Genomic DNA, 27,406 nt, shown 5'->3' with positions numbered 1-27,406 from the left:
ATCCAACACAACAGAATACACGCTACAAATAACTCTTTTCTTTTCGAAAGGAATTTAAAGAGTTAGATTGACTTATTTTTAATATAAAATAACTTTTACGTATTTAGATAAATTAATTTTTTTTATAACATATATAAAGATAAATATATTAAAATTAAGTCACAAGTTAAAGCTCATATTAATTTATTTCTTTAGTTCAACCATTGAATCATTAATTTTGATTTTAAAAAACTTATTATAATCTTAAATACACTAAAGACTGAATCTTTTTGCAATTAAAGGACTTGATGATGTTGGATTGAAATCCATATGTGTGTGAAGAAGGGTGGGTACTTCATCTGTCTCTGCCGATTTTCCCTCATTCCCTCACCTTTATTAAAATAGTTTCCTCCTTTTTCTCCTTTTTTTCCAATTAATTAATCAAATACATAATCTTGATCTGATCTCATTTATTTATAAAGAAAGAACATTATCATTACTCTAATAACAATCCTTAATTAATCTGTAATTTTATACGATTTCGGATAATAAGGATGAAGAAGGCGACGGTGGGTGCGGTGGTGGTAGGTACAGCTGCGGCGGTAGCTGTGGCGGCGCTCGTCATGCGCCACCGCATGGGTAAATCGAGCAAATGGGCACGTGCCAGGGCAATTCTGAAGGAATTCGAGGAGAAATGTGCCACCCCAGATGCCAAGCTGAAGCAAGTGGCTGATGCTATGACGGTGGAGATGCACGCCGGACTCGCCTCTGAAGGAGGCAGCAAGCTCAAGATGCTTATCAGCTATGTAGACAATCTCCCTACTGGGTTTGTTACTCCTCTCAATTCCTTTATTTATCTTTCTTCAAATAGAATTTAATGTATTTAAAAACTACAATACATCATAATCATTCTTTATGTTTGGTGTTAATTAAAGAAATGATTTCATTTGTTTGATTACGTTTTTCTCTTTATGTGTTATAGATGATGACTGATTGAAATGTTGTAAAAGGTTGATTCTTTATGATATAATTTGTATGTTTAAGCTTGGGAGTTATGCTATGTAGATACCGATTACCTGAATTTGTATTGCCGCGTTCATAAGACCCTCCCCTCTGGTCTTGTTTTGCGTGTTTTCGGTGTTCTAACTAGCTACTCAATCTAGAACAATGTTCGGAAAACTAAGTTTGTTGAATTCATCCGTAGCATCAGAGCTGAATATGGTGCAGTGTATAGGTTGCTGCTCAGTTCGAATGATCTTGTTTTGATTGTATTCCTGAGTCAAATTCATGTTGGATGTACTATATTATGATTATATGGTCTAAAGTAATTTTTTTAATGATCAATGCATTGAAGCTTCATTCCTCTCTCTGTGCTTGTTGGACTGCTCTTTTAGGCAGTGCTAACTTTATTAAGAATTGTTGTAAATAATGCTTGTGGAGAGGAGTGATTTGATTATATTCCATGTAATGACTGTACTATGTCATTGGTAAATGTAAATATTTTAATATTTGTTTCTTTGGTACATTTTGTATTTAGTGATGAAGCAGGAGTCTTTTATGCATTGGATCTTGGTGGAACGAATTTTCGAGTATTGCGGGTACAATTGGGGGGAAAAGATGGTGGGATTATGCATCAAGAATTTGCGGAGGCATCAATTCCTCCAAATTTGATGGTTGGAACTTCAGAAGTAAGTTTTTGTCCACTCAAAATGTTGCTCCCTATTCTGTTATTTAGTTTTGCGTGGATTTTGAACTTTTGAAATTTCATATGTTTCAGGCACTTTTTGACTATATTGCGGCAGAACTTGCAAAATTCGTAGATGAAGAAGGAGAAAAATTTCATCCACCTCCTGGTAGGCAGAGAGAATTAGGCTTCACCTTCTCGTTCCCAATAATGCAGACTTCAATCAATTCTGGAACTCTTATCAGGTGGACGAAAGGTTTCTCCATTGATGACACGGTATCCATTTCCTTCCCAACTACATCTTCTTTGTTGCTTTTCTTAGGCAGTTGAAGTTTGATTTGTCGGAAAGACAACGTTCAGATAATTTCAGTTTGAATCACTCGTATGCTTTTCCTGTTGACCTTTCTTTTGGTTAATGGGTTTGATGATAGAGCGTGACATCAACCATGCTTACCTTTTGATGCCACTGGTTTCTTGTTATTCGAAACATTGAATGTAATGCATTCTTTGATGGTACTCACAGTGTTTCCAATAAAAGAGAAGTAATTTCAAGCAAGTTACAGCAGTTGATTTTACAGCAACTATGTTAATCTATTGTAATTTTATTCTCAGGTTTTTTTTTCTTATTATATTTAATGAACTGAAAAATAAGATCTCACAGTTACTGGATGACAGGTTGGCAAAGATGTTGTTGCAGAACTGACAAAAGCAATGCAAAAACGAGAAATTGATATGAGGGTGTCAGCGCTTGTAAGTTTGCTTGATGTTACTCAGTAATAACACTCTTTTTGAAGGGTGCTTGAATAAATTGTATGTATGTTGCCTAGCTTAGTTGTAAAAGTTTGATTTTGAGTTACTTGTTGATGAAAGGTGAATGATACTGTTGGAACATTGGCTGGTGGTAGATTCACAGATAAGGATGTATCCATTGCTGTGATATTAGGTACTGGGACAAATGCAGCATATGTGGAACGGGCTCAGGCAATTCCCAAATGGCACGGTCCTCTGCCTAAATCTGGAGAAATGGTTTGGAACTTTTCAATGACTATCGATCTTGTTTTGATTCTATTTCACTTGTTTGGTGATCAACCGTGGAATAGTTGTTGAAGTCCTTTCATGTTACTTTCTAGGTGATCAATATGGAATGGGGTAACTTTAGGTCCTCCCATCTTCCCCTGACACAGTATGATAATGCTATGGATACCGATAGTTTAAATCCCGGTGAACAGGTAATTGCTTATCCACTTGTATACCTTTTGTTCATTTAGGCTAATCTCGACTTTGCAATCAACTCGATTAACCTGAGAGAGATCTATTTATCCTCACAGATATTTGAGAAGATATGTTCTGGTATGTACTTGGGAGAAATTTTACGCAGAGTTCTACTTAGAATGGCTGAAGAAGCTGGCATTTTTGGCGAGGAAGTTCCTGCAAAACTCAAGAATTCGTTCATATTGAGGTATTTCTTACTAACTATAGAGTTATTAGTGATCATCTTGTGCAAAACACACTTGTTAAATGCCCAAACAACTGCTAGGTAGTGTTTCTCGGGCCAACAAATTTGCCTACATTCTATTGCTGTTCTGGTTGTCAGTTGATCAAGCTTGAGTATAGTAATATTGCTCATGCATTTATGAGTTTTCATTACATTTTTAATGCTCTATATAATTGCTTTGGCCGCCATACACAACTCACACATCATATCAAATTCATTGTCTGTTATGACTTGCTTGGTAACATGTTTCACTCTCTCCTATTTACTAGCCTATTGTTTATTTTTCGCTTTGGAGTTGCAATAAAAATAATTTCATCCAACAACTAATATGCTACTGAGGAAACATATTTACATACGCCATAGTATATGAGGACCAATCAACTCCAGATAATGGAATTTTGACAAGAAAAAGAGTACTGAACAACTTCACCAAGAAAAAGAGTACTGAACAACTTCACCAAGAAAAAGAGTACTGAACAATGAGAGCTGTCGATATATGACCGTAGTTGAAGCAATTATAACTTGATTGTGTGAATTTCTAGTTCTTAGGCTACTCAGTCTATAAAGAATGTGCTACATTATATCCCTTCTTTAATGACGTTCTTTGCTGTTTTAGCAAATGTGCTACAGTCACACAATCAAGCTATAATTGCTTTAACTAAGGTGATATTGTTCACACCAAAAGTCGAATAGTCGTTTGCTGTCCGCTTGATGTCTGTCATGTTTACCTTTTTATATTCGAGCAGATGCTCTCATAACAGTTGAAAAAAATATACGCAGGACACCTGAAATGTCTGCTATGCATCATGACACATCCTCTGATTTGAGAGTGGTTGGCGACAAGTTGAAGGATATCTTAGAGGTATTTAGCTCTTCCCCTTTATCAATACCTCCTAAGGAAAAAAAGAGAAAGTTATGCCTTTTGATTTGGTGCGGCTATTATTCTTTCTACAAAAGTTTGCACAATATCATTTCTTTGGTCATTGTTTTGGAGCAAATAGAGAAATTGTTTTAATTAGGACTGATGGCGACAAATCAAATTTAAATTTTGGATCTCAAGGAAGTGGAAATCAAACTGTTGATGTTTTTCTCCCTTACAGCAATTAGTTTTACTGTTAGGATTTGATATGATGATACAACCTGAATTGAAACTAGATATTCTGTTCATCCTATTTCAGATATCCAATACCTCCTTGAAGACAAGGAGATTAGTTGTTGAGCTGTGTAATATTGTTGCAACACGTGGCGCCAGACTTGCGGCAGCTGGGATCTTGGGCATTATCAAAAAGATGGGAAAGGATACACCGAGGGAAAGTGGTCCAGAAAAGATTGTGGTAGCCATGGATGGCGGATTGTATGAGCACTATACAGAATACAGTAAGTGCTTGGAAAACACATTGGTTGAATTGCTTGGAAAGGAAATGGCAACAAGCATTGTTTTCAAGCACGCGAATGATGGTTCTGGCATTGGCGCTGCACTCCTCGCGGCCTCCAACTCCGTGTATGTTGAAGACAAGTGAGAGTGATCAAAATGATATTTAGCTAGAGGAAACTCCATTTACCTTTTATATTATGTTTTTCCTCTAGCCTTTTCTTTTTTGGATTCTCTCCTTTTTTGTTCTTCTAACAATTATTTCCAGATTTTGTACTTGTTTTTCTAGGATATTATTCCTGGGAATGCCAACATATTTCTTCTGGAAAAGGGTGCAAAGAAATTATATGGAACTCAGCAACTGCTAATTCTCCCATTTGGTCTTTAGTTTTCCAACTGCAACTAAATTTTGTAGGGTTTAATAAAATGTTGTACTTTTTCATTGCTAGACTTATCTGTTTAACTAACATGTTAGTTTAACCCGCAATCGAACATGGAGGGAGGGTGCTTACTATTTAAGCAACTCTCTCGTATATGTTGTTGCCTCTTCTTCTTTATGGGCCAATTTCAAATCGTCGATCTGCTAAAGCTCCAAAAAAACATACAAGGATAGAGTTACGTAAACCTCATTTCTATCTCAAGTGTTTTGAAGGACCTTGGCTCAAGTACAACAACGATTCTTGTTAGTTTTGACTATTCTTTAGAGGTCCTAAAAACACCTATCGAACCAAAACAAGAACTAATGGTAGGTATTGGTGCTGTCCATTTTGCTACATTTTCCATCTATACTCACAAAATAAAACACAAATTTATATAATTCACAAATTAATATCAAAGAGAAGATTTATTTAATAAATCGACATTTGATATGACAACTTAAATTAGAGTGGAAAAAGTCTTTCACAGTTCATATACACATGGTAATTAATATAACTCAAATTTAATCATGATATATTAATTAGTCTGCATCAAACATCGAAGTAAACGATAGCGGGAGTTGTTATCAATTTATAGATAAATAAAAAAGACAGCGATTGATTAATGGCTGAACCAAATTTATCGTCTCATCTTTAAAAATAAAGTTATAATTTTGTGGTCCTTTGGGGTCTTAAATATGGATGGATTTAGACAACTCTACTTTACTTTATCTTTTTTTAGAGTATGCACCAAAATATATATTAATGTGTAAGCATTACTATTTAGGTTAATAAGATTAGATTACACGATTTTCAATCGTACGCCATCGAAAATTAATAACGAAAGATCAACTAATAATATCTTTAAGGTTTAAGCTTATACTTATAATAGATAATTGACCTGCCATTCTCTCTCTCTCTCTCTTTTTTTTTTAAATTATTATAGAATAATATAAAAATACTTTTTTTTTTTCAAATAGAAGTCCAAATCTACTACTATTATAAGTAAAATATAAGGGGTGATTGCAGTTCAATGAGATCTACAGTATCTGAACCAATTAAAGAAAGATTTTTTTTGAAATTTGAAAAGATAAGCTCTTATCTTTCAAGTCTGAGAAATCGAGAGTTCCACCATAACTAACTTACCATTTTTACTACCTGTAAATTAAAAGTTTATCAGTTCACAATTCTAGCCTTCTAAAATTAGTGTTAAAAATAATTTATGAATATTAGATTATATTTTAAAACTAATAAATTATTTGGACTAAACTTCAATTACCTAGATCTCTAATTTTAATCCAGATCCTAATGAATCGTTTGGTAGCGATAGTAAAAAATAATTCATGTACTAATTTATGTATAAAAGTTATATGTTCTCTGTGCAATAATAATTGTTAATTATTGACTTGACATGTATCTTAATAAATAATAAATAATAGATATAATATTATTGTATTAATCTTTGAATGTATTTCCTATGATTTTTTATTTGTCACATATTTCTATGATAAATTTTTATTTTTAATTATAACTTTTAACGTATTAAAAAAAATCATTTTCTCCATATTTTTATCAATTGTAAATAATTATTCTCTAAATCAGTTTCCAATACCTAATACTAAGAGTCTGTTCAATATTGCTATTAAAAACTGCTTATTTTTAGAAGCGTTTTTCAAAAATAGCTTTTCAGTAAAGTGTTTTTTTAAAAAATAAATAAAAAATAATTTGTGTTTGGCAAATTCATTTGAAAAATGTACTTGATAAGTAATTTGTGTTTGATTAAGTCTTTTAAAAAAAGTACTTTTTTTAGAGTCAAATTACGAAAAATGACAAATATCAATGTGCTTTTAATATTAAGTTTATTTTATAAAGATAAACTATCTTAAACATCTAGTACAAAAAATGTTAATTACTTTTTTAACTTAATTAATTAAAATGTACATATCCAAATTTTCAATCAATCTTATTGAAAAATATTGAAAAGATGAATCATTTTGTTATTCGTTACCTATTTTTTGGATTCAATCTTAATTATTATCCTTTTTTTTTGTTATGATATTCTAAAAATTAAAAATTCAAACTAAAATAAAATAATATGTAAATTAAGAAAAGAAAAATGTACTATTTGTTAATTTTTTTTGGGAGGGTCTATATCTTTAAGTGTTACTTTTTCTCTTATAATCCTACAAATTATTATTATTATTTTATTTTAATTTTGTAAAATTACGAAAAATAGCATACACAATATAAAATAATAATAATAATAAAAAAAATAAAAATTATCATATAAATATTTTAAATATATATATATATTAGATATTGACAGTGTTTAACAATAAATTGTTAAATAGACACCAAAAAGTAAATTATTTCTTAATTTTCAAACTAAATAAGTATTGTTAATAAATTATTTTTAATATAGTGAATAAGTAAAAATGTATAAATGGCTAGTTATTAAGTTATTTATGTATAAACAAATGTAGTATTATTTGTAATTTAGAATTTCACGTAACCGATGCATTTATATGCTAGGGAAAATATATACTATTATTATTTTATATCGAGATAGACGATGTTTTAACTATTACTAAAAAATCAATAATTTATGGAGAATTTAGTTATTTTATTTACAACATATCATGTAAATGCATTCAATTTATATATATGTATTAGTAAGGCAAATTTTGTATAGCATAAATAATCTCATATTAATTTCACGTAGATTTTACACAAATTTTATAATACTAAAAGTTAATTACATCATATCTATATTCTTTTTAAATTATAATTTTTTTCTAAATTTAATAAAAATTAAATCCATTTTAAAACGTTATGATATATCACATTTCAATTTTGAACACATCCTTCTACATTATAATATATCGTGTTTCAATTTTAAATATATCATTCAATAATACATCACGTATATCTTGATACATCACGTAAAATGAAATATCCAATCTATACAACACATAAAATAACGTCTCGATACATCATATGTATTTAAATACATCATGTTAAGTAACGTATCCAACTTGTGTATCACGTAGAGTAAAATATCCAATCTATACGATGCATAAATGATGTATCCAATTTATACATGGCATAAAATAATGTATTCTACTAACTACATACAGTAGAAACTTCTGTAATTTTTTGGAGAATTTTATGAAACATAGTGAAATACGTTATGTATTTAGATATTTTTTTTCTGGGTGAATAATATACATTTTAATGAGCTGCTATATGTGGCTTCAAAACGAGCTACAAAACAACCCCTAATACCATAGGCTGCTGCTCAATTCAAAATCCCCGGATTTGTAGGAAATTTGAAAAAATAAAACTCCTCTATATACCACCTCAAAACAATTAACCAATTAATTATGTCCAAATAATTTGAGTGATTATATAAATGTTTTCACACTTATATATATTTTTACTCCTCGTCTTCCAAAAATATACTTAAAAGATAACAGAGAGATCTGCTCTCTCCCCACCATTTCCTCTGATTTTTTCAATGGCAGAGTTTTCTGAACAAATCGTTTTAAGTCAATGAAAAAATCAGCTGCTGATACGGAGACCCATTTCGGAAGGATCTTTTTTCTATTAACACCTATTTTGGCTCGTACACAACTCAAGTGATCAAATTTCAAGCTAACATTTTTGGTAAGTGCTTTTAATGGTGGTAGTGAAAAAAAAAGATTAATTCATTTTGGGGTCTGTTTGCAAATCCTGTTTTGGATGTTTCTTTTTAAAAGCTCAAGAAGAAGAAAGCCTCATAATGGGTCTCTGTTATATCCACAACAAATTCACGGGGGTTGTGTCAGCCGCTGAAAAATTTGGTGGTGGGGTTTAATGGGGGTGATGTATTTCTTCATTTTTATTTTATTTCACGTTGCTCCAGAAAGTTAAAGAGAGAGAGAGAGTAAAGTATCTTTGAGATTATTAAGGTAAAAAAAAGTGAAGAAAGTTTGTTTCTTTTTTTTTTTTAAAAAAAATCTTTAATTCAGTGGGCTATAGAGAAATTAACAAGATTGTTTTTTTTGTTTTTTTTTTTGAAGTTTCATGCATTTTTGGTGATTATTACTACTTTTTGCAGTTTTGATGATTTTGTCTGTTAAATTTGAGTTTATTTTGACCAAGAAATGGGGTTGGGGGTGCAGGTAAATGATTATGCTTTATGTAAGTTACTTGAGTTTCTTACTGGTGGAAGTTATAATACCTTATTTGAACTGCAGGAGGAGGCAATAGTTTGAATCAATTTAAAATATTGTAGTTCAAACTTTATTCAATGATTTTTTTTTTAATTTTTGGGTCTGTAGTTTATTGTTTGTTTGGTGGTGAAGTTTCATTCAATCTTTTTTGCCCCCATTATATAAATATATTTTTTTAAAACATATTTCTTGCTGCCACACCTTTTTGTCTTGTTTCTCAGTTCTTCACGAGGTCGTGTCAGTATGAAATTTTTTCCCCAAAAAAAAAACCCAATCTTTAACCCAAGTATTAATTATTATATACTGTTTGATACCTTTTATTAACTTTTTCCTCCACACTGCAATGTTCTGTTCTCATCACTTCGTTGCTCGCAACATGTAAAGTTTCTGTCTATTACTCCTATATATCTCTCTTTTATCACATTTATTTTCTTCAGTTTGTAGAGAATGGGGAAAGCTTCAAGATGGTTCAAAGGGTTGCTTGGGATGAAGAAAGACAAAGAAAATGTAGACAATATGTCGAATTCTTCCGAGAAGAGAGATAAGAAAAGATGGAGTTTTGGTAAATCGTCTAAAGAATCCATCGGTGTTGGTGAGAATCCGGTGAACTTTCCGGGAGGCGTGCCGGCGGTGGATTCTAATTGGCTGAGATCTTATATTTCTGAGAATGAGAAGGAGCAGAGTAAGCACGCAATTGCTGTGGCTGCAGCTACTGCGGCAGCAGCAGATGCCGCGGTAGCTGCAGCGCAGGCGGCTGTTGCGGTGGTGAGATTGACTAGCCAAGGCAGGGGTGCTATGTTTACAGGTGGGCGGGAGAAATGCGCTGCTGCTAAGATTCAAACTGTTTTCAGGGGTTATTTGGTAAGTCATTAATGTTGAAAAATTTGAATCATTTTATTTAATAAGTTTTTTAGGGTAGCTTAAAATGTCAGCAAAGTACCTTCCGAACATTCTAATCGAACAGTACTATTGCCTTTGATTTTCATGTTGGTCTATGAAATTATTGTCTTCTTTTTTTTTTACCTATACAACATTTATACTTTTCCCTCATTTAATGCCATCCAATAAATTTGAAATTTGAAATTGTAGTAGTAGTATTTGAATTTGGTCTTTGGAGTGATGTTGAAGTTTCATTTCACTTTTCACTTTTTTGTTTTGCTTTTATGTTTGTTTCATTGTCTTAAAAGTTGTTTAATATACAAGATCTAATTCTGGGCTTCTTTTTTTTTTTTGCAGGCTAGAAAAGCTCTTAGAGCTCTCAAAGGGTTGGTGAAATTGCAGGCTCTAGTAAGGGGCTACCTTGTGCGAAAAAGAGCAGCTGCAACTCTTCACAGTATGCAGGCGCTCATCAGAGCGCAGGCTGCTGTTCGATCTCAAAGAGCTCGTCGTTCAATGACTAATGACACTAGACACCAACCCGAGACCCGAGCTAGGAGGTCCATTGTAAGAATCTAGTTCCCCTGGGTATATTTTAGTTGTGTGAATTGAGGAGTTCTTCATTAGTTAATGTTGTTCTGTTTTGGTTTTGGTTTGGCAGGAAAGATTTGACGAATATAGAAGTGAATTCCATAGCAAGAGGCTTTCAACTTCGAATGATACATCGTATGATGGATTTGATGAAAGCCCAAAAATTGTAGAAATTGACACATTCAGGACCAAATCAAGGTCGCGTAGAATGAACAATGCTTGTATGTCTGAATCTGGCGATGAGCAGCATTCTCAAGCTATGTCATCACCACTCCCCTGTCCACTTCCAGCTCGTCTATCAATCCCAGATTGCCGTCATCTTCAGGATGTTAACTGGAGCTTTCTAGCAGACGAACAATGCAAGTTTGCCTCTGCACAAACTACTCCTCGGTTTGCAGGTTCTGGACGGTCCAACGCACCACCTACACCAGCCAAAAGCATTTGTGGTGATGGATACTTCCGAGCTTATGCCAACTTTCCTAATTACATGTCTAACACACAGTCATTTCGTGCTAAGCTACGGTCCCATAGTGCACCAAAACAAAGACCAGAGCCAGGGCCAAAGAAGAGGCTGTCGCTGAACGAAATAATGGCATCAAGAACAAGTTTTAGTGGAGTTAGAATGCAAAAGTCATGTTCTCAAGTGCAAGAAGAGTACTGTTTCTGAAAGTAATATTTGGGTTTGAATCATAGATTATAAGATATTGTTGGATGTATAGAGAAGAAAGATAAGGTTGAACTTCTCTAGTGACAAATTAGTACTAGGATAGAATGAATGGTGTGCTTGTGTAAATTCTTTGACACTCTTTTTATGAATCAATCGTTCTTCTTCAATCCAAGTGTTTTTTTATCAATCTTCAGCATTCTAACATTGTTGACTCACAAAAGTTGTTAATCCCAGTGAATCTTGGATTATGAAACGGCCCGTTTGACTACACCTATTTCGAAAATCAAAACTTTGAAAATACACCTAATTAAATATATAAGGGCGTCAAAACCCTTTTTATGCCATTTTATTTAGGATTGCGTTCAAATTGAAGTTTTAACATGTATTTGGAGTTAAAGTTTTAATTGAATAAAAATATTGGATCCAATTTCTCGTGAGAGGTCCCGATTACATAGACACAACACACCCAAAAATGGAATGAAGTTTTCTGAGTGGTAGAATCAATACTATTACTTTTTTGTTAAAACGAAAGTGTTTTACACTATTAGGAATTGTGAATTGTAGCTCATTTTGTTTACTAGGTTATATATATATATATATATATATATATGTATATTTGAAGTTTATGTAAATTGAATCAGCACAATTATTATAAATTAACTATTCCCTCTCTTTTTAATTACTTGTCAACTTTTAAATCGACAGATCTATTAAGGAAATAATTATTAAAATATTAAATTTATCATTTTAGATCTATTAATTATAAAGTTAATGAATTAAAAACTTAAGATTTCCAAGAATTTTTCAAACTAATAAATTAACGATATAATATGTAAAAAAATTTATTCTTTCTTAATTTTTCAAAATGAAAAATAATTATCTTTAACTAAAAAAAGAAAAATAAACAAATATAGGGTCAAATATGCCCCTAAACTATTCGAAAAGGTCTAGATATACCCTCCGTTTAAAGTTTCGTTCACTGATGCCTTCGCCGTCCAAATTTTCGCCTAGATATGCCCTTATGGCCTATAGTGGGTATACCGGACATATGCAGCTCATTTTTTATTTTTTTAAATGTCACATGTCATTTTGACATTATCACATGTCATTTATATGAAAATGGAAAGAGATCAACTATGCCCCTAAAAAATTCAAACACATAAAAAGAAAATATGTGTTTGAATGACAATTTAAATCAATCCAATTTTAAATAAACTATCCGACGCATTTTCAACAATTTTGTTTAATTTTTATTTTTCTCGATAAAATTCGAAAATGCGTAATTGATTAATCAAAAAAGAAAATATGAAAAAAATATAAAATTAACACCAAAAATTCATAAATAAATATGGTAACCTTAAATTCAACAATTTTAACACTTTTTTTAAATATATTTCTTTTTTCGATAAATCTCAAAAATGAATAATTGATTAATAAAAAATATGAAAAAAAAGATATAAAATGAACATCATTCAAAAATAAATATTAACCTTAAATTCAACAATTTCAACATTTTTTTAACTGAATTTTTTAGAGGCATAATTGATCTCTTTCCATTTTCATATAAATGACATGAGGTAAGGTAAAAATGATATGACAATTTCATGTGCTATTTAAAGAAATGAAAAATGAGTTGTGATATGTTCAGTAAATCAACTAACGCTCATATAAGCATATCTGAACCAAATATAAGTGAGCCAAACTTTAAACAAAAATATATCTAGATCTTTTTAAATAGTTTAGATGCTATCCTTTCCCCGTATAATAACTAAAATGTATGGAAGAAAATATTGTTTAGGTCGATGAGGAGTTTGTGTGTTTGTGGTGGGGTAAGGTGCATAAAAACTAAAAGGCATAAAGTAATAAAATCTACGTCTTGGAAAGTAAGATGCATGTTTCTAGTATGGAAAATTGTGAATACTTTTGACAAATATGTTTTTTTCCCAAAAATCTTATCTCAAAATACTTTATCTATTTCCCATAGAGTTAACCTTCTAGCTACCTTCTTATTAGTCCTTGCTCATGTAATAGAAAAATAAATATTCTTATATTTTAAATTTATTTATCCATATTCTTTTAAAAATATTTCTTAAGATATTACTTCTTCTATCCCGTATTACTATCTATATTATATTATTGATCAATTTGTAAAATCTAAATAAAAATTAACTATTTTTTTCAATTAATTATGTTTTAAAATGTATAAAGTTTCTTCATTAATTGCAATTTTAATAAATAAGCACGTAAATAGAGCGTATTAAATGAGATAAATAGGTAATCTGAAAAGATCTCTAATTTTTAAGGTGGGCGTAAAGAAAATTGTAGTAGTATTACGTGTCTACTATTTCAAAATTGGATTTTCATTTTTAAGATATCAAAAAATGCTATATAATTTTTCTTACATTCTCAATATTAATTACTTGTTTTTTATATAAACTTTCAAAATCTAAAGTTTACATTAATTAACATAAATTATGTAATAAAATATATTAATCATTATTTTTTAAGAAAGTTGATAATAATTAAGTAAATACAAATATAGAAATAAAAAATACTTTGAAATATTTATTTTTAGAATTTACGATAAATAATTCAAAATAATGAAAATTAACAAATCAAGCAGGCAGGCACTGTTCTCGATCCATTATCCATTGTTTATGCAACCAAAAATAATACTCCTCCTGTTTTACTTTTGATAATTCGATTTTGACTTACCACAAAATTTAAAATATTAATAATTTTTCAAATTTTGTGATGTTTAAATATAAAAAATGTAAATTGTATAAAATGCTCTCTAATATAATAATCTTAAACATATCATGTATAAATTTAAATTATAATAATTAAACTAAAAGGTTCTAAAAGAACATTTACTCTATTATAAAATAATTTAAATATATAAACAAAACAAAAAGTTAAAATCGACCGATTAAAATAGTAATTATGTATTTGTGATTCGTTTCTTCAAATTTCAAATTTATTCCACTGGTTTTGGACAAGAATATTCCCTAGTGACATCATGAACAGAAATTGAAAATATTGAACACTGTATTTTCATCCTTTCAATTTGAAGTTTTTTATTAGAATAATATTTTGGCCCTACCTTACCTCCCCAATTTCTGCTAGATTTGCAGAGATATATTATACTCACTTCCAAAATAAATTATTTTAAATGGACCCCCAACGTATTTGTTCTCTGCTCATCTTGTTCTTTTTATTTTATTTTAATTTAATACTGAGATTCCTTGTTGTAATGTTTTTTAGTATTTGAAACTCATTTATATGGGGTTTACATAGGCAATGTAAAATTTCATAACTGTAATCTACGTGTCGCAAAAGTACATTTTTTTGTTATTCTTCATACCACCTTTTCATTTGCTAAAAAAGTTATGTAAAGGACTAAGAGCCTGTTTGGCTCAGCTTAAAAGCTGGTCAAACTGACTTAAAAGCTGATTTTTTATTTATTTAGCTGTTTGGCAATACTCAAAATAGCTTATTTTAAGTTAAAAAAAACTTATTTTAAGCCAAAAGTTAAAAGCTGGGGTAGGGGTGCTTTTTTTTTTTTTAGCTTATAAGCTGTTTTAAGTTGACCACATTTTTATCTTTTTGCCCTTAATATTTTTATACAATCTCCAAATTACCCACATAACCCTAACATCTCTTTCTTCCATTTTTCTCTTTTCACGTTCGGCATAGCAACTTCAGCACTTTTATCCAAACACATAACTGCTTATTTTAAAAATAAGTTTCAGCACTTTCAAAAGTACTTTTTTAAAGCCACTTTTATTAAGCCCATCCAAACGGGCCCTAAGATGGCCCTTGTTTTTCATTCGCTACATATATGTATTCAAGGCGGAATAATTTGAAAGAATCATTTATTTGATTTTATTTGTCAATTGAATTTTTTTATTACTTTGTTAACAAAACCCTTAAGCTCAACAGAACACACCATTTGATTAAATGAGAAATGATGTTTGTTAAGGACCTAAACATGTTTAATTAGGGAAAGACATTACATTAAAAATGAACTTTTAGCAATAATTAATAAGCAATTGTTGCTAAATATGTATTTTTAGCGAGAGTTATCATTCTTTGTATATGTTTCTAAAAACTTTAACACATATTTATTTATTGTCGTTAAAAGTTATTTTTATTATAGTAAAAAATGATCACCAGCAAATATAATGTAACGAAATATAATGTAACGAATGAAATTATTATCCTCTTGATTTGACTTTTTTAATTTCGATTCAAAGGATTAAAACATATAATCTAAGTAGACAATGTTTTTTTCCTTTAATGAGCATACATTAATTGAGTGAGTTAGTGAGTATCGAATACGAATTACTAAATCAGTAAATAAAGTAGTTATACTTCACGAAAAAGTATTTGCTTACTTAAATATAATAAAATTGTAGGTGTGCGGAATCTTATACCAAATGAAAGATTATCACAACACAATATTACTTGTGATTTAAAGAATGCAATTTTTTGAAAAAAAATAAAAGCATAGAAAGTGTTCAATGGAATCTAAAATCCAGAATTTCTAATCAGCAATGATTAATAGTTGATTTGATGGATAGTTTTGGCCTTTGGTGCAAAAAGGATAGTTTAGTCTTGAAACTTGTACCCCATTGCATCATCACACCCTCTTAATTCTTCCTAAAAGACATCATCATTTTTAAGAATATAGGAGGAAGGGTCTTTATGTAATTATCTACTCTTTGACTGTATCTACCTTTGTGCAAAATCATTATTATTATTATTATTATTATTGTTATTATCCATACACACCCAATTTTTCCCTCCAATTATATATTACCTAAGAGACAATAAATTTGAATAAGGATCTAAATATAAAATTAACAGTGGTGAGTCAAGGATAATGAGATTTCATATTTAAAATCTTTTAGGGCTAAATATGGAGCAAATTATTTATTATATCCACGCACACCTAGTTTTTCCTTCCAACTATACCTAAGATATCATAAGTTGAATATGAAATCAACGGAAATAGTCGAGAATCATTAAATTTCATGTCTAAAATTTGGTAGGGATTACATAGAATAAATTATTTATTTTATTGGTCGATAAATAATTATACTCGTTTATTAAACATATATTTTCTTATTAAAAGTGTATATATATCTAAAAAAATATACATTTCTTGATTACTATTTTGTGGATAACTATTTATGTCAATTTTTTACTGAATTATTATTCATTTCATCTCAATTAATGTGACATTCTTTCCTTTGTAGTTGGTCATAGATTTTAAAATGTCTAGTTTACCTTTAATAATGAGATTACTTATTATTAATAATAAATAACATATTTTAGATCACAAATTTTTTCAATTTTTTTTTTTTGTAAATTTTGCTTCAAGACAAATTAACCATTACACACACATGTATATATATATATATTTGACGACAACATATATGATTTTTTTTTCTATTTATTTAAGTTATGATGAAAAAAGTTATTTGATATTAATGCAAAGTAATACATATACGATGAAATTAATTGACACATATGAAAACTGAGCGGTAATAAGAGAATGAATAACCCTAATTAGTTAGCATGTCCGTTAAGAAGTGGTAGAATATATATACACATGTCAAGTGTAAAGAAGAATGACAAGAAGAAAGACAATGGACATGTGAATTAGTTGCTGGAAAATGCATTGCTTTCGTCACATAACGTGGTCCTCGTCCTATACTATAATAATTTAATAATCTTATCTTAGGATCTATGGTAGTAGGTTTGTTTATTCATTAACTTACACGAAAAACTATGTTTACTTGACATAGGAGTATATTATATTATAGTCTAGTCCCATAATCCTCGTAATAACATGATTTCAAACTTTGAAATTTTGAAAAGTGATTGTGTTAATGTGGATGAATTAAAACATATAATTTTAAAGAAACGGCTCATTTGTTGTTTAGTCAAATGATTCATGAAATACAGTCTGTTTTTCCATTCACTTTCTAAGTAATAGTTTCGATGAAGTTTTTATGAAATAAAAGACAAAAGTTCCACAATTTTGACCTTCCAAGAGAATGGATCGATTCAATCAAAACCAAAAAGGGAGAGAGGGGGCCAAAAAAAAAGAATTAGAAAATACTAGTGTATATGGTTTATATATATTTAAACATGTGCGATAAAATAAAAATTTATTTGTATCGGATATCTATTCCCATCCAATAAAGACATAAATAACATATAACTGAAGATATAATCAAGATAAATAACTTAATCATAATGAACAATTAATACATGAGCATAACTTAATAGAACTAGTTAAAAAGGTGAAAGATTCATGAGTTGTCCAACTCCACTTGTTATTTGGGCTCCAGTTTACAATGAGAATGTCCAAATTAAATGAGTCAAAGGCAGCCCAAAATGATATAGGAGTGGCGTCATTTGCACTTTTACTATATTGATAAAAAAAAATCACCGACATAATATTTCACAAGTCATGTTTGGTACCTCTAAAAAATAGTTTCATAAGTTATGTTTGACGCTTCTAAAGAATATACGTTTTGCTAGAGATGATCAAAATTTTGAAGTGTAAAATTTTTAAAATTTAAAGATCAATCTATCCGGAAAAGTAAATCGTGTTATTAATTTAAAGGGAGAGTGATTGAAGGCCTAGCTAACTGTAAACATTAAACCCACTTGGATATTTAACATATTGAATTACGAAATTGTAAAGCATAGTTCCATAAAAAGAGGTGTGACAAGCGTAAATTAGTAATCAATCATGATACCATGTCTACAAAAACCATTTATTAGTTAAAAAAGGAATAATTTAAGTTAATATGATAATTAAGGTGATCATATATCTATTTAATTAGCAAAACTAGGTTCTTTGTACAGGAATTAGAGGTGGCCTACTCCTGCTTATAGAAGAATTTGGCCTTTTACTAGCATAACAAGACGATAAAAATGAACTCCTTGAAGCTTTCTTGAACATGATTGTCTTAGGAAGTGTATATGACTTGTATAACGATTTCTTCATTTTCCTATTACAACGATTTTCCTTCTTTGGAAGATCTTCTAAACTTGTAACTCTTCCCAAACATGTAAATGACTCCGATTTTCCATCATAATACTCCGAGAGCCCTTTCCTGCATTCACAGATCGTAACACGTTACAATACTAACGGTATAATGTCAGTGTATATAAGTTAAATTATTACAATTTAAATCGCTTACTTTATTGGCAATTGAGCCATAAGAGTCGATAAATCGGACAAAGCCCCATCCGAAGATGCATCATCCATTGTATCTAGTGAAGAATTACAATTTAAACTCGAAATCGTTGACGACGATTCTCCGATCGATGAAGAGGATGGACTATCATTATCACCTTCATTGATCATCCATGAAGAACAATTTTTGTCCTCCAAATTATTACCACATTGAAACAATTGATCTTTAAACATCTCAATATTGCTATCACCCATTTTTCGTACTAGAAATAAAGTGAAAAGAAACAACTTTTTGGTCGATTAAGGTTGGAAAAAAAACATGGGATTTTTTTGAATGTTGAGGAAACATATATATATATATAGGTGTCTATGCACAAGAAGATAATGTGTGGATTTAGTTGAATTTAAAGATCAACATTTAAAAAAAAAGATAAAAGTACACGTGTCAAAAGCTGAATAGGAAAGGCAGTCTAAATAGTGGGAATTTTTGATAAATGAAAAATAAATAAATTGAGAATTGAATATGTCCTGCCTGCTTGCCTTATCCTAATATTCGATATTATCTTCTTTTTTAGTTGGTTGGTTTCCAATGAATGCCTTCAATATAGAGGATAAACATTACCATTTTATTTACTGATTTATTGCCTTGTATACATTTTTTTACGTTATAATCAAGTAGTAATTTTAATTTAATATGACACGTAATCAAACTTTTTAAGTCCAATTTAACTCCTTTTTTTTCTTTTATATGAAAAAGGTTATTATTAATTTGTATCTATTTATAGAATAATTGTATATTATAAATTAAAATGATTTTATATCATCGACACGCAAAAACTTAAAAAGTGAATGTATCGATCATTAGTATGAGTCTGGAAGATAGAAAGGGAAACCATCCATATCCGTGTCAGTGTCTGTCTTGGTCTCTTAGGCCCTCAATTAGGCAGACATATATATTCGAAAAATTAAAAAACAGTTCGAAATACAAAGTATTTCGTATTAATATAATTAAAAAAAATATAATTTTAAAATATAATTTTTTATAATATAATTATTACTAACTGTTTTCACGATTCAATTCATAATTTATAAATTATATGAAGATAATTTTATCGTTATTTTGAGACTTCTCTTTCTATATGAAAAATATAAAATTTAATTATTATTTCAAATTGTTATCAGAAACAATGGTTCTACATCAACTGATCAACACCACTGACTTGGGAGACGAGAGAGTATTACTTTAGTTCTTCTTTAGAGACCACTCAAAATATGATAAAATATAGTAGCAAAGGATGGGAAAATAAATATGAATATATCCCTCATAAGGAAATGGGTGAACGTAACGCTTACTACTTCAATTTAAATAGAAAAAACACTTTAAATTTATAATATTGATGTAAAGAGTAATTTTTTAAATCTCAAAACGTTCTAATTCTTCGATTCAATCATATAAATAACTCAATCAAAATAATTCTCTCCAAAATAGTAAAAAGTATTGTAGTTCTTCGATTCAATTATATCAATAACTCAAGTAAAAAATTTCTTGTCAAAATAAGAAGTATTGTAATACTTATACAATACCTTTTGTTTGAACAGTATATGCCTTGTTTCAACATTTTATTGCGAGTTACGTTGCATGTTATTTTGAGATCTTTTTATGTATAATTACATAATTTCTTAGTATATTATATATTAAATTAAAATTAAATTCATGTTTTTCCTTTACGTTTCATGTCAAGTGTTGCAAAATTTTTTGATCCTTTTTCTGTTTTGCTTTGTATAGATAGATAAGGATGACAAAAAGGACCAAAATATATGATCAGCTAATTGACGCAGCCACTTGTTTCTTTATATCACCGCCCAACAATTGAGACCAGAAGTGTTCACGAGTTGATTTAGATCGGTTATTGATTGAAATTAAAATTAAAATTAAATTAATTTAATCAATTTAAATGTATCAAAATGAAATAAAATCAAATATAATGTATATTTATTAATTTGATTGTTTTTGGTTCTGGTTTGATTTGGTTATTCGATTATTATCCATACATAAAAATAAAAAGAAAAATATTCTCACCTTGAATCATTTTTTTTTCACACGTAAATAATAAATAAATTTGATGGAACATATATAAAAATTTTAAATTATTTATGAATATAAATATTATCTATGTAGAGTAATAAAATTTATGTATATAACTTGTTGATTCGGTTCGATTATTTCTTCAATTTTTTCGAACAAAATCATAACCAAATCATATATTATCGATTCTTAATAATCTAAAATAAAATCAAATCAAAATTCAAATTAAATCGATTTGATTTAATTTTTATCCAAATCATAAACATCTAAATGACTTATAACTAAAATATTTCCCAACATTGATTTTTTTGAAACCCAGGCCCAACAAATGTATGAACTCTTCGATAAACGAAGAATATAAATACGATGAAGATTTAACAATATAAAAGAATGCGATCAAAATATGAAATTTCTTCTTATAACAGATCTGAAAGATTATAATCTGTTTTGATCTTTTTGAATTTTTATTATTAATGTTGTTGACTCTTTTGCCACTCTTCAAAGTAGAGGAAAACAGTGAGTACGGAGCCTAAAGGGTACAAAATATTAACAAAAATTCTAAAACGGTATATAAAATTTTATATTAACCAAAACGGCAAAATCGCTGCATCAACAGCGATTTACTTCCCCGGAAAAAGCAAAATCGCTGCCGAGGCAGCGATTTTGCAAAATGTGAATTTTTTTTTTAAAAAAATGAAATCGCTACCTAGGCAGCGATTTTAATTTATTTTAAAAAAAATCGCTGCCTAGGCAGCGATTTATAAATTTTAATTTTTTTATTTAAGGAAAATCACTGCCTAAGCAGCGATTTTTAAAAAAAGAATTTTTTTTTTTAAAATGCGGAAGTCGCTGCCCAGGCAGCGACTTTTAGAAAAGAAAATTTTTGAAATGTGCAAAGTCGCTGCCTGGGCAGCGACTTGTATAATTTTTTTATTTTTTTTTTAATTTTTAAATTTTTTTCTTTAAAAAAATGTGGAAACAATGTGGAAATTTAAAAAAAAAAAGATTTTTTTAAAGCAACAATTTTATAAGATAAAAAAAAGTTATAATTTTTTTTTTTATAAAATCGCTACTTTAAATTTTATTTTTTTAAAAAAATTATTTGTGGAAAATCGCAGCGATTTACATATTTTTTTTAAAAAAAATTATAAATCGCTGCGTAGGCAGCGATTTAAAAAATTTATAAATTTATAAATTGGTTAATATTTTTGGAAAATCGCAGCGATTTTCATATTTTAAAAAAAATTATAAATTTTTTAAATCGCTGCCTACGCAGCGATTTATAATTTTTTTAAAAAAATATGTAAATCGCTCAGCGAATTTATAATTTTTTTTAAAAATATGAAAATCGCTGCGATTTTCCACAAATAATTATTTTAAAAAAATAAAATTTAAAGTAGCAATTTTATAAAAAAAATATTATAACTTTTTTTTATCTTATAAAATTGCTGCTTTAAAAAGAATTTTTTTTAAAAAAAATTTCCACATTGTTTCCACATTTATTTTAAGAAAAAAAATTAAAAATTTTAAAAAAAATTAATTATACAAGTCGCTGCCCAGACTTGCACATTTTAATTTTTTTTTTTTTATAAAAGTTGCTGCCCAGGCAGCGACTTCCACATTTTTTTTAAAAAAAAAATTCTTTTTTTAAAGATCGCTGTCTAGGTAGCGATTTCATTTTTTTTAAAAAAAAATTCACATTTTGCAAAATCGCTGCCTCTGCAGCGATTTTGCTTTTTCCGGGGAAGTAAATCGCTGTTGATGTAGCGATTTTGCCGTTTTGGTTAATATAAAATTTTATATACCGTTTTGAAATTTTTATTAATATTTTGTACCCTTTAGGCTCCGTACAGTTCACTCCTAAAAAAAAAGAAATCCAATTAAAACATCTTGTTTTATTATAAGACGTGGTACCAATAAAAAGTCTAAAAAAGTGATCAATACACAAGATTTAGTTCAGTAATATAACAAAATTAATAGTAACTTTTAGGTTAGTTATTTTTGTTTAGGAAAAAAAAACACTTCAGTGACTAGACGAAGAAGATCAATCATTAAAATACAAAAAAAGATTAACTATGGGATTTATGAAATTTCAATAACCCTGGTCAATAAGGTAGTCTCCAATTTTCTCAACAACCATGTTACACTGTCCTGGAGTCACTGGTTCTTCATAGATACCAAAAATTAGAGCTTGAACTGTTTTCTTGATTGTTATTCCACCGGCCCCCTACATAAAACACGACTACAATTAATTGTCGCTGAAGATAATTATAAATTTAACCAAAATTAAGAAGTACTCAGGCGCTTTTCATCGCAAAAGATTTACTAGCAGATTTGAATTGATTTTGATGACAAGAGAAGAAATAGAAAAAGTAACAATTAGGGGAGTGATTGAAAATTTCCAGCACGAATATAAATTTAATCAAAGCATTAACATAAATATCAAATATCGAGCGAGAAATCAAAAATTTTAGTATAAACACCTTTTTGCCACGGATGACAGCGCCAGGTTCTCCTTGGATGACCATGTACTTTGCGCCGCTAAGGAATAGCCCAGTGGGAGCAAGAAATCCAGGTTCATCAAAATCTTTCATGATATTAATAATTTCCTCTTGTTTAAACTAAAAAAACAAAAATACAGGACATTAATTAAACATTTATACTCAACAACAATGTCATACATTTACCATAATGTCAAAAGCTACAATTTTTAACAAGAACACATGCAACATTGTCTTTTAAACTAGCAACCATCATGTTCGAAGCCAGTCTTGATATAGACACGATATTAACATTATCTACCAGTTCGCTCCACTCCTCTAACACTTATCACACACAGTATATTTGTTCCAATAAATCAAATTCAACCTTTATCATAATGTCAAAAGCTGCTAAGGCACATCAATTTATCTTAACAAAGTCTATTAAGTAACAATTAACCAACATAATCATAAATGATAGATGTAATTTCACAACAAAAGGATAGATCCATTTCCAAGAGATGTAACATTGTACAAAGAAAAAAAAATAAAAAGAGAAAAATGTGAAACGAATAGATCCACAAGAAGTTACTCGATAAGTTCACTATTAGCCATTGATCCAAATATCACCATTAGTCGATAACATATATATACTCGATAAATTGTTATGGACATTATCTAAAAATCCACAAAACTACATAACACATACTCGAATAAATTGATTCAGACAATATGATTATATAAAATTAACCTTAGGGAATGCAGAGCTTTGAGCCCAAACGCTGCCATCAAAGCCAAGAATAGCCGCTGAGGTGAGGCGATGGCCTTCAAGGTCGCACATCAAGTGATCATCTACATAGGATTGCCACGACATTTTGGCTACTAAAAAATGTTTTTTTTTTCCCCTTAATCCTTAATCTGTTCCTTGAATAGTTTGTTAGAATTGAGGATTTGGTTGTTTCAAAGGAGCAAAAGGGGGAAGAAGAGTATAAATAGGAAAGGTTTGTAAAAGTTGGGAAGTCACTTAGGTCTTAGGTGTTGTGTTTGAGGAAGAGAGAATGATGCGGGGTGTAACAAACACACAGACGGATCTTTTTCTTTTTTTTACTAGATAATCAAATATATATTCTCTTTAACATATATAAACATTTTTTGTATACTTATATACGGTTAATTAAATTTAAATATAAGGTAGTAGATTATAGATATTAGATATTTTAAAACATGTATTCGCTTTTTAATATTTTATACTATTCGTTAGCTTTTTAATTTAATTTAATTTAATTTATTATTTATGGATGTAAAAATCTAATTCCAGCGAGGATCTCAATTTCATGTTTATGGAGAGAAAATATTATGAACAACTAGATGTAGTTATGGGGACAAACCTTTTGCATCTCATTTTTAAAACTGTGACAGCCCTATATATGTTGAAAAAATAATAAATATATTAATAATTTTATTATATCACTCCTAGTTGTCATAAATCTTCTCACATGGATTGAAAATAATTACTAATGTTTTTTTTTCTTTTCATATTTACTTGACCATGTTTAATTTGGTAGACCCTTAAAAAATAGTACTTTTAAGTAAATACTATTAAGTAAAACTAGTATAGCTAGCTGTAACTAACTTTGTGACTTTACCATTCAATGTAACTTAGCATATGCAAATTAAAAAGAACAGAAAAAACATAAAGACACCGTCAAAGTTGTCGTGTATTTGCATAAAGACACCTTAACTTTCAAAGTGTCCTATTACCTCACAAAACTATTAAATATCTTTGTAAATGTGTCATTTTGACCCATTCCCTCGTCTATGTAGTCGTGCGTGTTGCTCACTCCCTATGATAGAGTTCAACCCGACCCGACCCTATTGTTTGAAGAAAAGTCATCTTCTTTTTTTCTTTTCTTTCTCTATTTTGACATGCCCCTTCACTAGACTATCATCAATCTCTCCTGAAAAAGAAATTTTAATTAATTTTTCTTCATTCCGAGTTTTAATTCAACTATGGAGTTAGGTGACAACAATATTTTGAGTGTGGAATTGCTTTTAGTTGCAACCCTTTTGGTAGCAAAGCTCATATTTGCACTAATTCTGTCAAGATCTAAGAAGTGTTTACTTCCAGTGATTAAGGCATGACCTACTGTTGGTGGCTGATTCGTTGCTTAGACAAGAGTATCCAAAGCTTGGGAGTGTGTTTACTTTGAATTTTTGAACAAGAATATCACATTCTCCATTGTCCAAAAGTTTCTGCACATCTTTTCAAAGCTGCACAAATAGATCTTAGCTAACAGTAGTATCTTATTTTCTTGAGGAAGATGATGAAGTCGTCAAAAGAGAGCACCAACGTTGATCTTGCTATGAAATTAATCATGAAATCAAAAAAAATTAGGGCTACAAGTGTTATTTTGGGTTTAATTTGGGGAAGATGACATAAATTGATTAAATAATTAATAATAATAATAAAAAATGACATATGACACTTTTAAACTGGTCCATGACTGTGAAAGCAGTGCATGACACGCCTCATGTGCGTGGTAACAACCTAAATGAGGAAATGGGTTAAAATGACCCATTTACAAAGATATTTAATAGTTTTGTGGGGGTGATAGGATATTTTAAAAGTTAAGGTGTCTTTATACAAATACGGGACAACATTGATGGTGTCTTTATGTCTTTTCTCTAAAAAGAATAAATTAAAGTTGCATCTGGACAGGCCCATTATAAGCCTTCCTCATACTTGTAATTTATTTGTCATCCACTATAGGGATGGGGTACCTATCCTTAATGGTGATGTCATTAAGGCCCCTATAATCAACACATAATTTCAGTACCGTCCTTCTTCTTGACTAGTAAGGTTGGTGAAGAGAAGAGAGATTGACTAAGGCTGAATTACTCCCCTGATAAGCATCTCCTTTACTTGTTTCTCTAACTCGTCTTTCTGATTGTAATTGTATTCTATAGGGTCTCAAACTAACTGGCATGGCCCCAGGCTTTAGTGGAATAACATGATCTAATATCTCGTAGGTGGTAGGGATTTAAGTTCAGCAAATACCTCGGCATACTAATATATCACCTCTTGTACTGCAGCATCAGGAGGATCTTGACTCGCATTCAGCATCATTCTCATCATGAACAAATGAACATGTCCTTTCTTTAGGATTAGATTCATGGAACCACTACTGAACATCTTCAAACTGCCTTTCACTAGAGATGGGAAAACTAGTTTGTTAGGCTTCCTTCCAATAATGACACATCTTTTTTCATGATCAAATATGGGCGGGATTGTGCCTTTTCATTACCAAGTATCAAATCAACCTCCTAAAGGAATGATGAGTAGGTTTTCCATAAATGTCCGTCCTTGTATTTTCCAAAAAACCTTTGCAATTGGTAACTCTCACAGGAAGGCACTCTCTGTTAACAATCACATAATTAGTCACAGGCTGAGCAGATCTAAAACTTGTCTTGTTCCTCTTTTGAGCATCTTCAATTACTAGCTCCTACATCCTAGCCTTTTCAGTCACTATCTTCAATGTAGTAGGTTTAAAAATCTTGACAATAAACCTACTTTCCTCTTTCAATGAGCTTATGAAACTATATAGAAAGTGAGCTTCATTTAGTGCAGGATTTCAAATGAGCCGTAAGGTCCTAAAATCTCCCAAGGAATTCATCAACAGAATCTACTCGGCTCAATTTATTAAATTCCTCAACCACATCTTCCACTGGTATATAACCATAACGACTGATCAGTTCCTGCTTTAACGCGATCTAAGTCACTAGCCCTCTATACAATACCAATGACTGATACGGTACCTCAACCAATTTATTCAAATAAAAAATAACAGTTTTGTTCGTCAAGTATTCTATACTGATCAAAGTATTTCTATATTGATCAAAGTATTTTTCATATTTTCGGATCCATACCTTTGGTTCCTCACCTTCAAAAATGGGCAATTTCTATTTTGGTAGCAAGATTGGAGGTTGTTGGGGCCGATTTTTATAATCTTGAGCTGGATTTGGAAGTAACCCTTCTCCAATGTTTGGATTAGTTGGATCTTTTTCTAATGGACCCAGCCGTTTAGAATGGGCTCCAACGTGTCTTGAATTCCAACTTGTGTATTGCGTGCCTCTTGTTGAGATATAAGTTCCTTCATGACGAATGAGCTTTTCCTCAGTTACCTTTTGCCGAGTCTAATCTTCCATATTTGACAGTAGTGTGCTTTGTCGTAGCACAGTGTTCTATTGTTGATTGTTGTAGTGAGTGTTGTTGTATTTTCACATTATTCGTTATCTCTTCTTTGTGAAGTATATATTTCCACCCCAG

At 30.0% G+C, this 27,406-nt stretch overlaps 4 protein-coding genes across 5 annotated transcripts; 2 read left to right on the top strand and 2 right to left on the bottom strand.

Moving 5' to 3' along the window:
* Nucleotides 1-213: 213 nt before the first annotated feature.
* Nucleotides 214-4,978, top strand: LOC107021200 (hexokinase-2). 2 transcript variants are annotated; one of them, XM_027918098.1, is made up of 10 exons: nucleotides 214-325; nucleotides 533-805; nucleotides 1,517-1,667; nucleotides 1,757-1,939; nucleotides 2,339-2,413; nucleotides 2,534-2,689; nucleotides 2,794-2,892; nucleotides 2,992-3,122; nucleotides 3,939-4,020; nucleotides 4,337-4,978. In XM_027918098.1, exons 2-10 carry the CDS (start codon nucleotides 534-536, stop codon nucleotides 4,676-4,678), a joined length of 1,491 nt encoding a protein of 496 aa, XP_027773899.1. In that variant the 5' UTR covers nucleotides 214-325; nucleotide 533; the 3' UTR covers nucleotides 4,679-4,978. The 2 variants fall into 2 exon arrangements, with proteins under 2 accessions (XP_027773899.1, XP_015077296.1); XM_015221810.2 differs by having other exon boundaries at nucleotides 313-805.
* A 3,247-nt stretch (nucleotides 4,979-8,225) lies between these two features.
* Nucleotides 8,226-11,481, top strand: LOC107021251 (protein IQ-DOMAIN 14-like). Its single transcript, XM_015221871.2, has 4 exons — nucleotides 8,226-8,612; nucleotides 9,598-10,021; nucleotides 10,397-10,603; nucleotides 10,698-11,481. The coding sequence occupies exons 2-4, from the start codon at nucleotides 9,608-9,610 to the stop codon at nucleotides 11,292-11,294; spliced, it is 1,218 nt and encodes a 405-aa protein (XP_015077357.1). The 5' UTR covers nucleotides 8,226-8,612; nucleotides 9,598-9,607; the 3' UTR covers nucleotides 11,295-11,481.
* Nucleotides 11,482-18,012: 6,531 nt separating this feature from the next.
* Nucleotides 18,013-19,010, bottom strand: LOC107021764. Its single transcript, XM_015222473.2, has 2 exons — nucleotides 18,518-19,010; nucleotides 18,013-18,430 (listed from the first exon to the last, which is right to left on the bottom strand). Exons 1-2 carry the CDS (start codon nucleotides 18,766-18,768, stop codon nucleotides 18,163-18,165), a joined length of 519 nt encoding a protein of 172 aa, XP_015077959.1. The 5' UTR covers nucleotides 18,769-19,010; the 3' UTR covers nucleotides 18,013-18,162.
* A 3,513-nt stretch (nucleotides 19,011-22,523) lies between these two features.
* Nucleotides 22,524-24,084, bottom strand: LOC107021765 (profilin-1-like). Its single transcript, XM_015222474.2, has 3 exons — nucleotides 23,831-24,084; nucleotides 23,083-23,220; nucleotides 22,524-22,826 (listed from the first exon to the last, which is right to left on the bottom strand). Exons 1-3 carry the CDS (start codon nucleotides 23,951-23,953, stop codon nucleotides 22,692-22,694), a joined length of 396 nt encoding a protein of 131 aa, XP_015077960.1. The 5' UTR covers nucleotides 23,954-24,084; the 3' UTR covers nucleotides 22,524-22,691.
* Between the last annotated feature and the right edge of the window lie 3,322 nt (nucleotides 24,085-27,406).

This window comes from Solanum pennellii, chromosome 6 (genome assembly GCF_001406875.1).
Source record: "Solanum pennellii chromosome 6, SPENNV200".
Classification (NCBI taxonomy): domain Eukaryota; kingdom Viridiplantae; phylum Streptophyta; class Magnoliopsida; order Solanales; family Solanaceae; genus Solanum; species Solanum pennellii.
Note: the sequence above shows the minus strand (reverse complement) of the source record. Positions and strands in the feature narration are given on the sequence as shown.

Coding starts and splice junctions, on each gene's coding strand:
- LOC107021200 (XM_027918098.1), top strand. CDS start 534: ATGAAGAAGGCGACGGTGGGTGCGGTGGTGGTAGGTACAGCTGCGGCG. Junction 1,668..1,756: donor TGATGGTTGGAACTTCAGAA/GTAAGTTTTTGT, acceptor CATATGTTTCAG/GCACTTTTTGACTATATTGC. Junction 2,893..2,991: donor GTTTAAATCCCGGTGAACAG/GTAATTGCTTAT, acceptor TTATCCTCACAG/ATATTTGAGAAGATATGTTC.
- LOC107021764 (XM_015222473.2), bottom strand. CDS start 18,768: ATGGGTGATAGCAATATTGAGATGTTTAAAGATCAATTGTTTCAATGT. Junction 18,431..18,517: donor ATGGCTCAATTGCCAATAAA/GTAAGCGATTTA, acceptor CTGTGAATGCAG/GAAAGGGCTCTCGGAGTATT.
- LOC107021251 (XM_015221871.2), top strand. CDS start 9,608: ATGGGGAAAGCTTCAAGATGGTTCAAAGGGTTGCTTGGGATGAAGAAA. Junction 10,022..10,396: donor CTGTTTTCAGGGGTTATTTG/GTAAGTCATTAA, acceptor TTTTTTTTGCAG/GCTAGAAAAGCTCTTAGAGC. Junction 10,604..10,697: donor CCCGAGCTAGGAGGTCCATT/GTAAGAATCTAG, acceptor TTGGTTTGGCAG/GAAAGATTTGACGAATATAG.
- LOC107021765 (XM_015222474.2), bottom strand. CDS start 23,953: ATGTCGTGGCAATCCTATGTAGATGATCACTTGATGTGCGACCTTGAA. Junction 23,221..23,830: donor AAAGCTCTGCATTCCCTAAG/GTTAATTTTATA, acceptor TTGTTTTTTTAG/TTTAAACAAGAGGAAATTAT. Junction 22,827..23,082: donor CTGTCATCCGTGGCAAAAAG/GTGTTTATACTA, acceptor TGTTTTATGTAG/GGGGCCGGTGGAATAACAAT.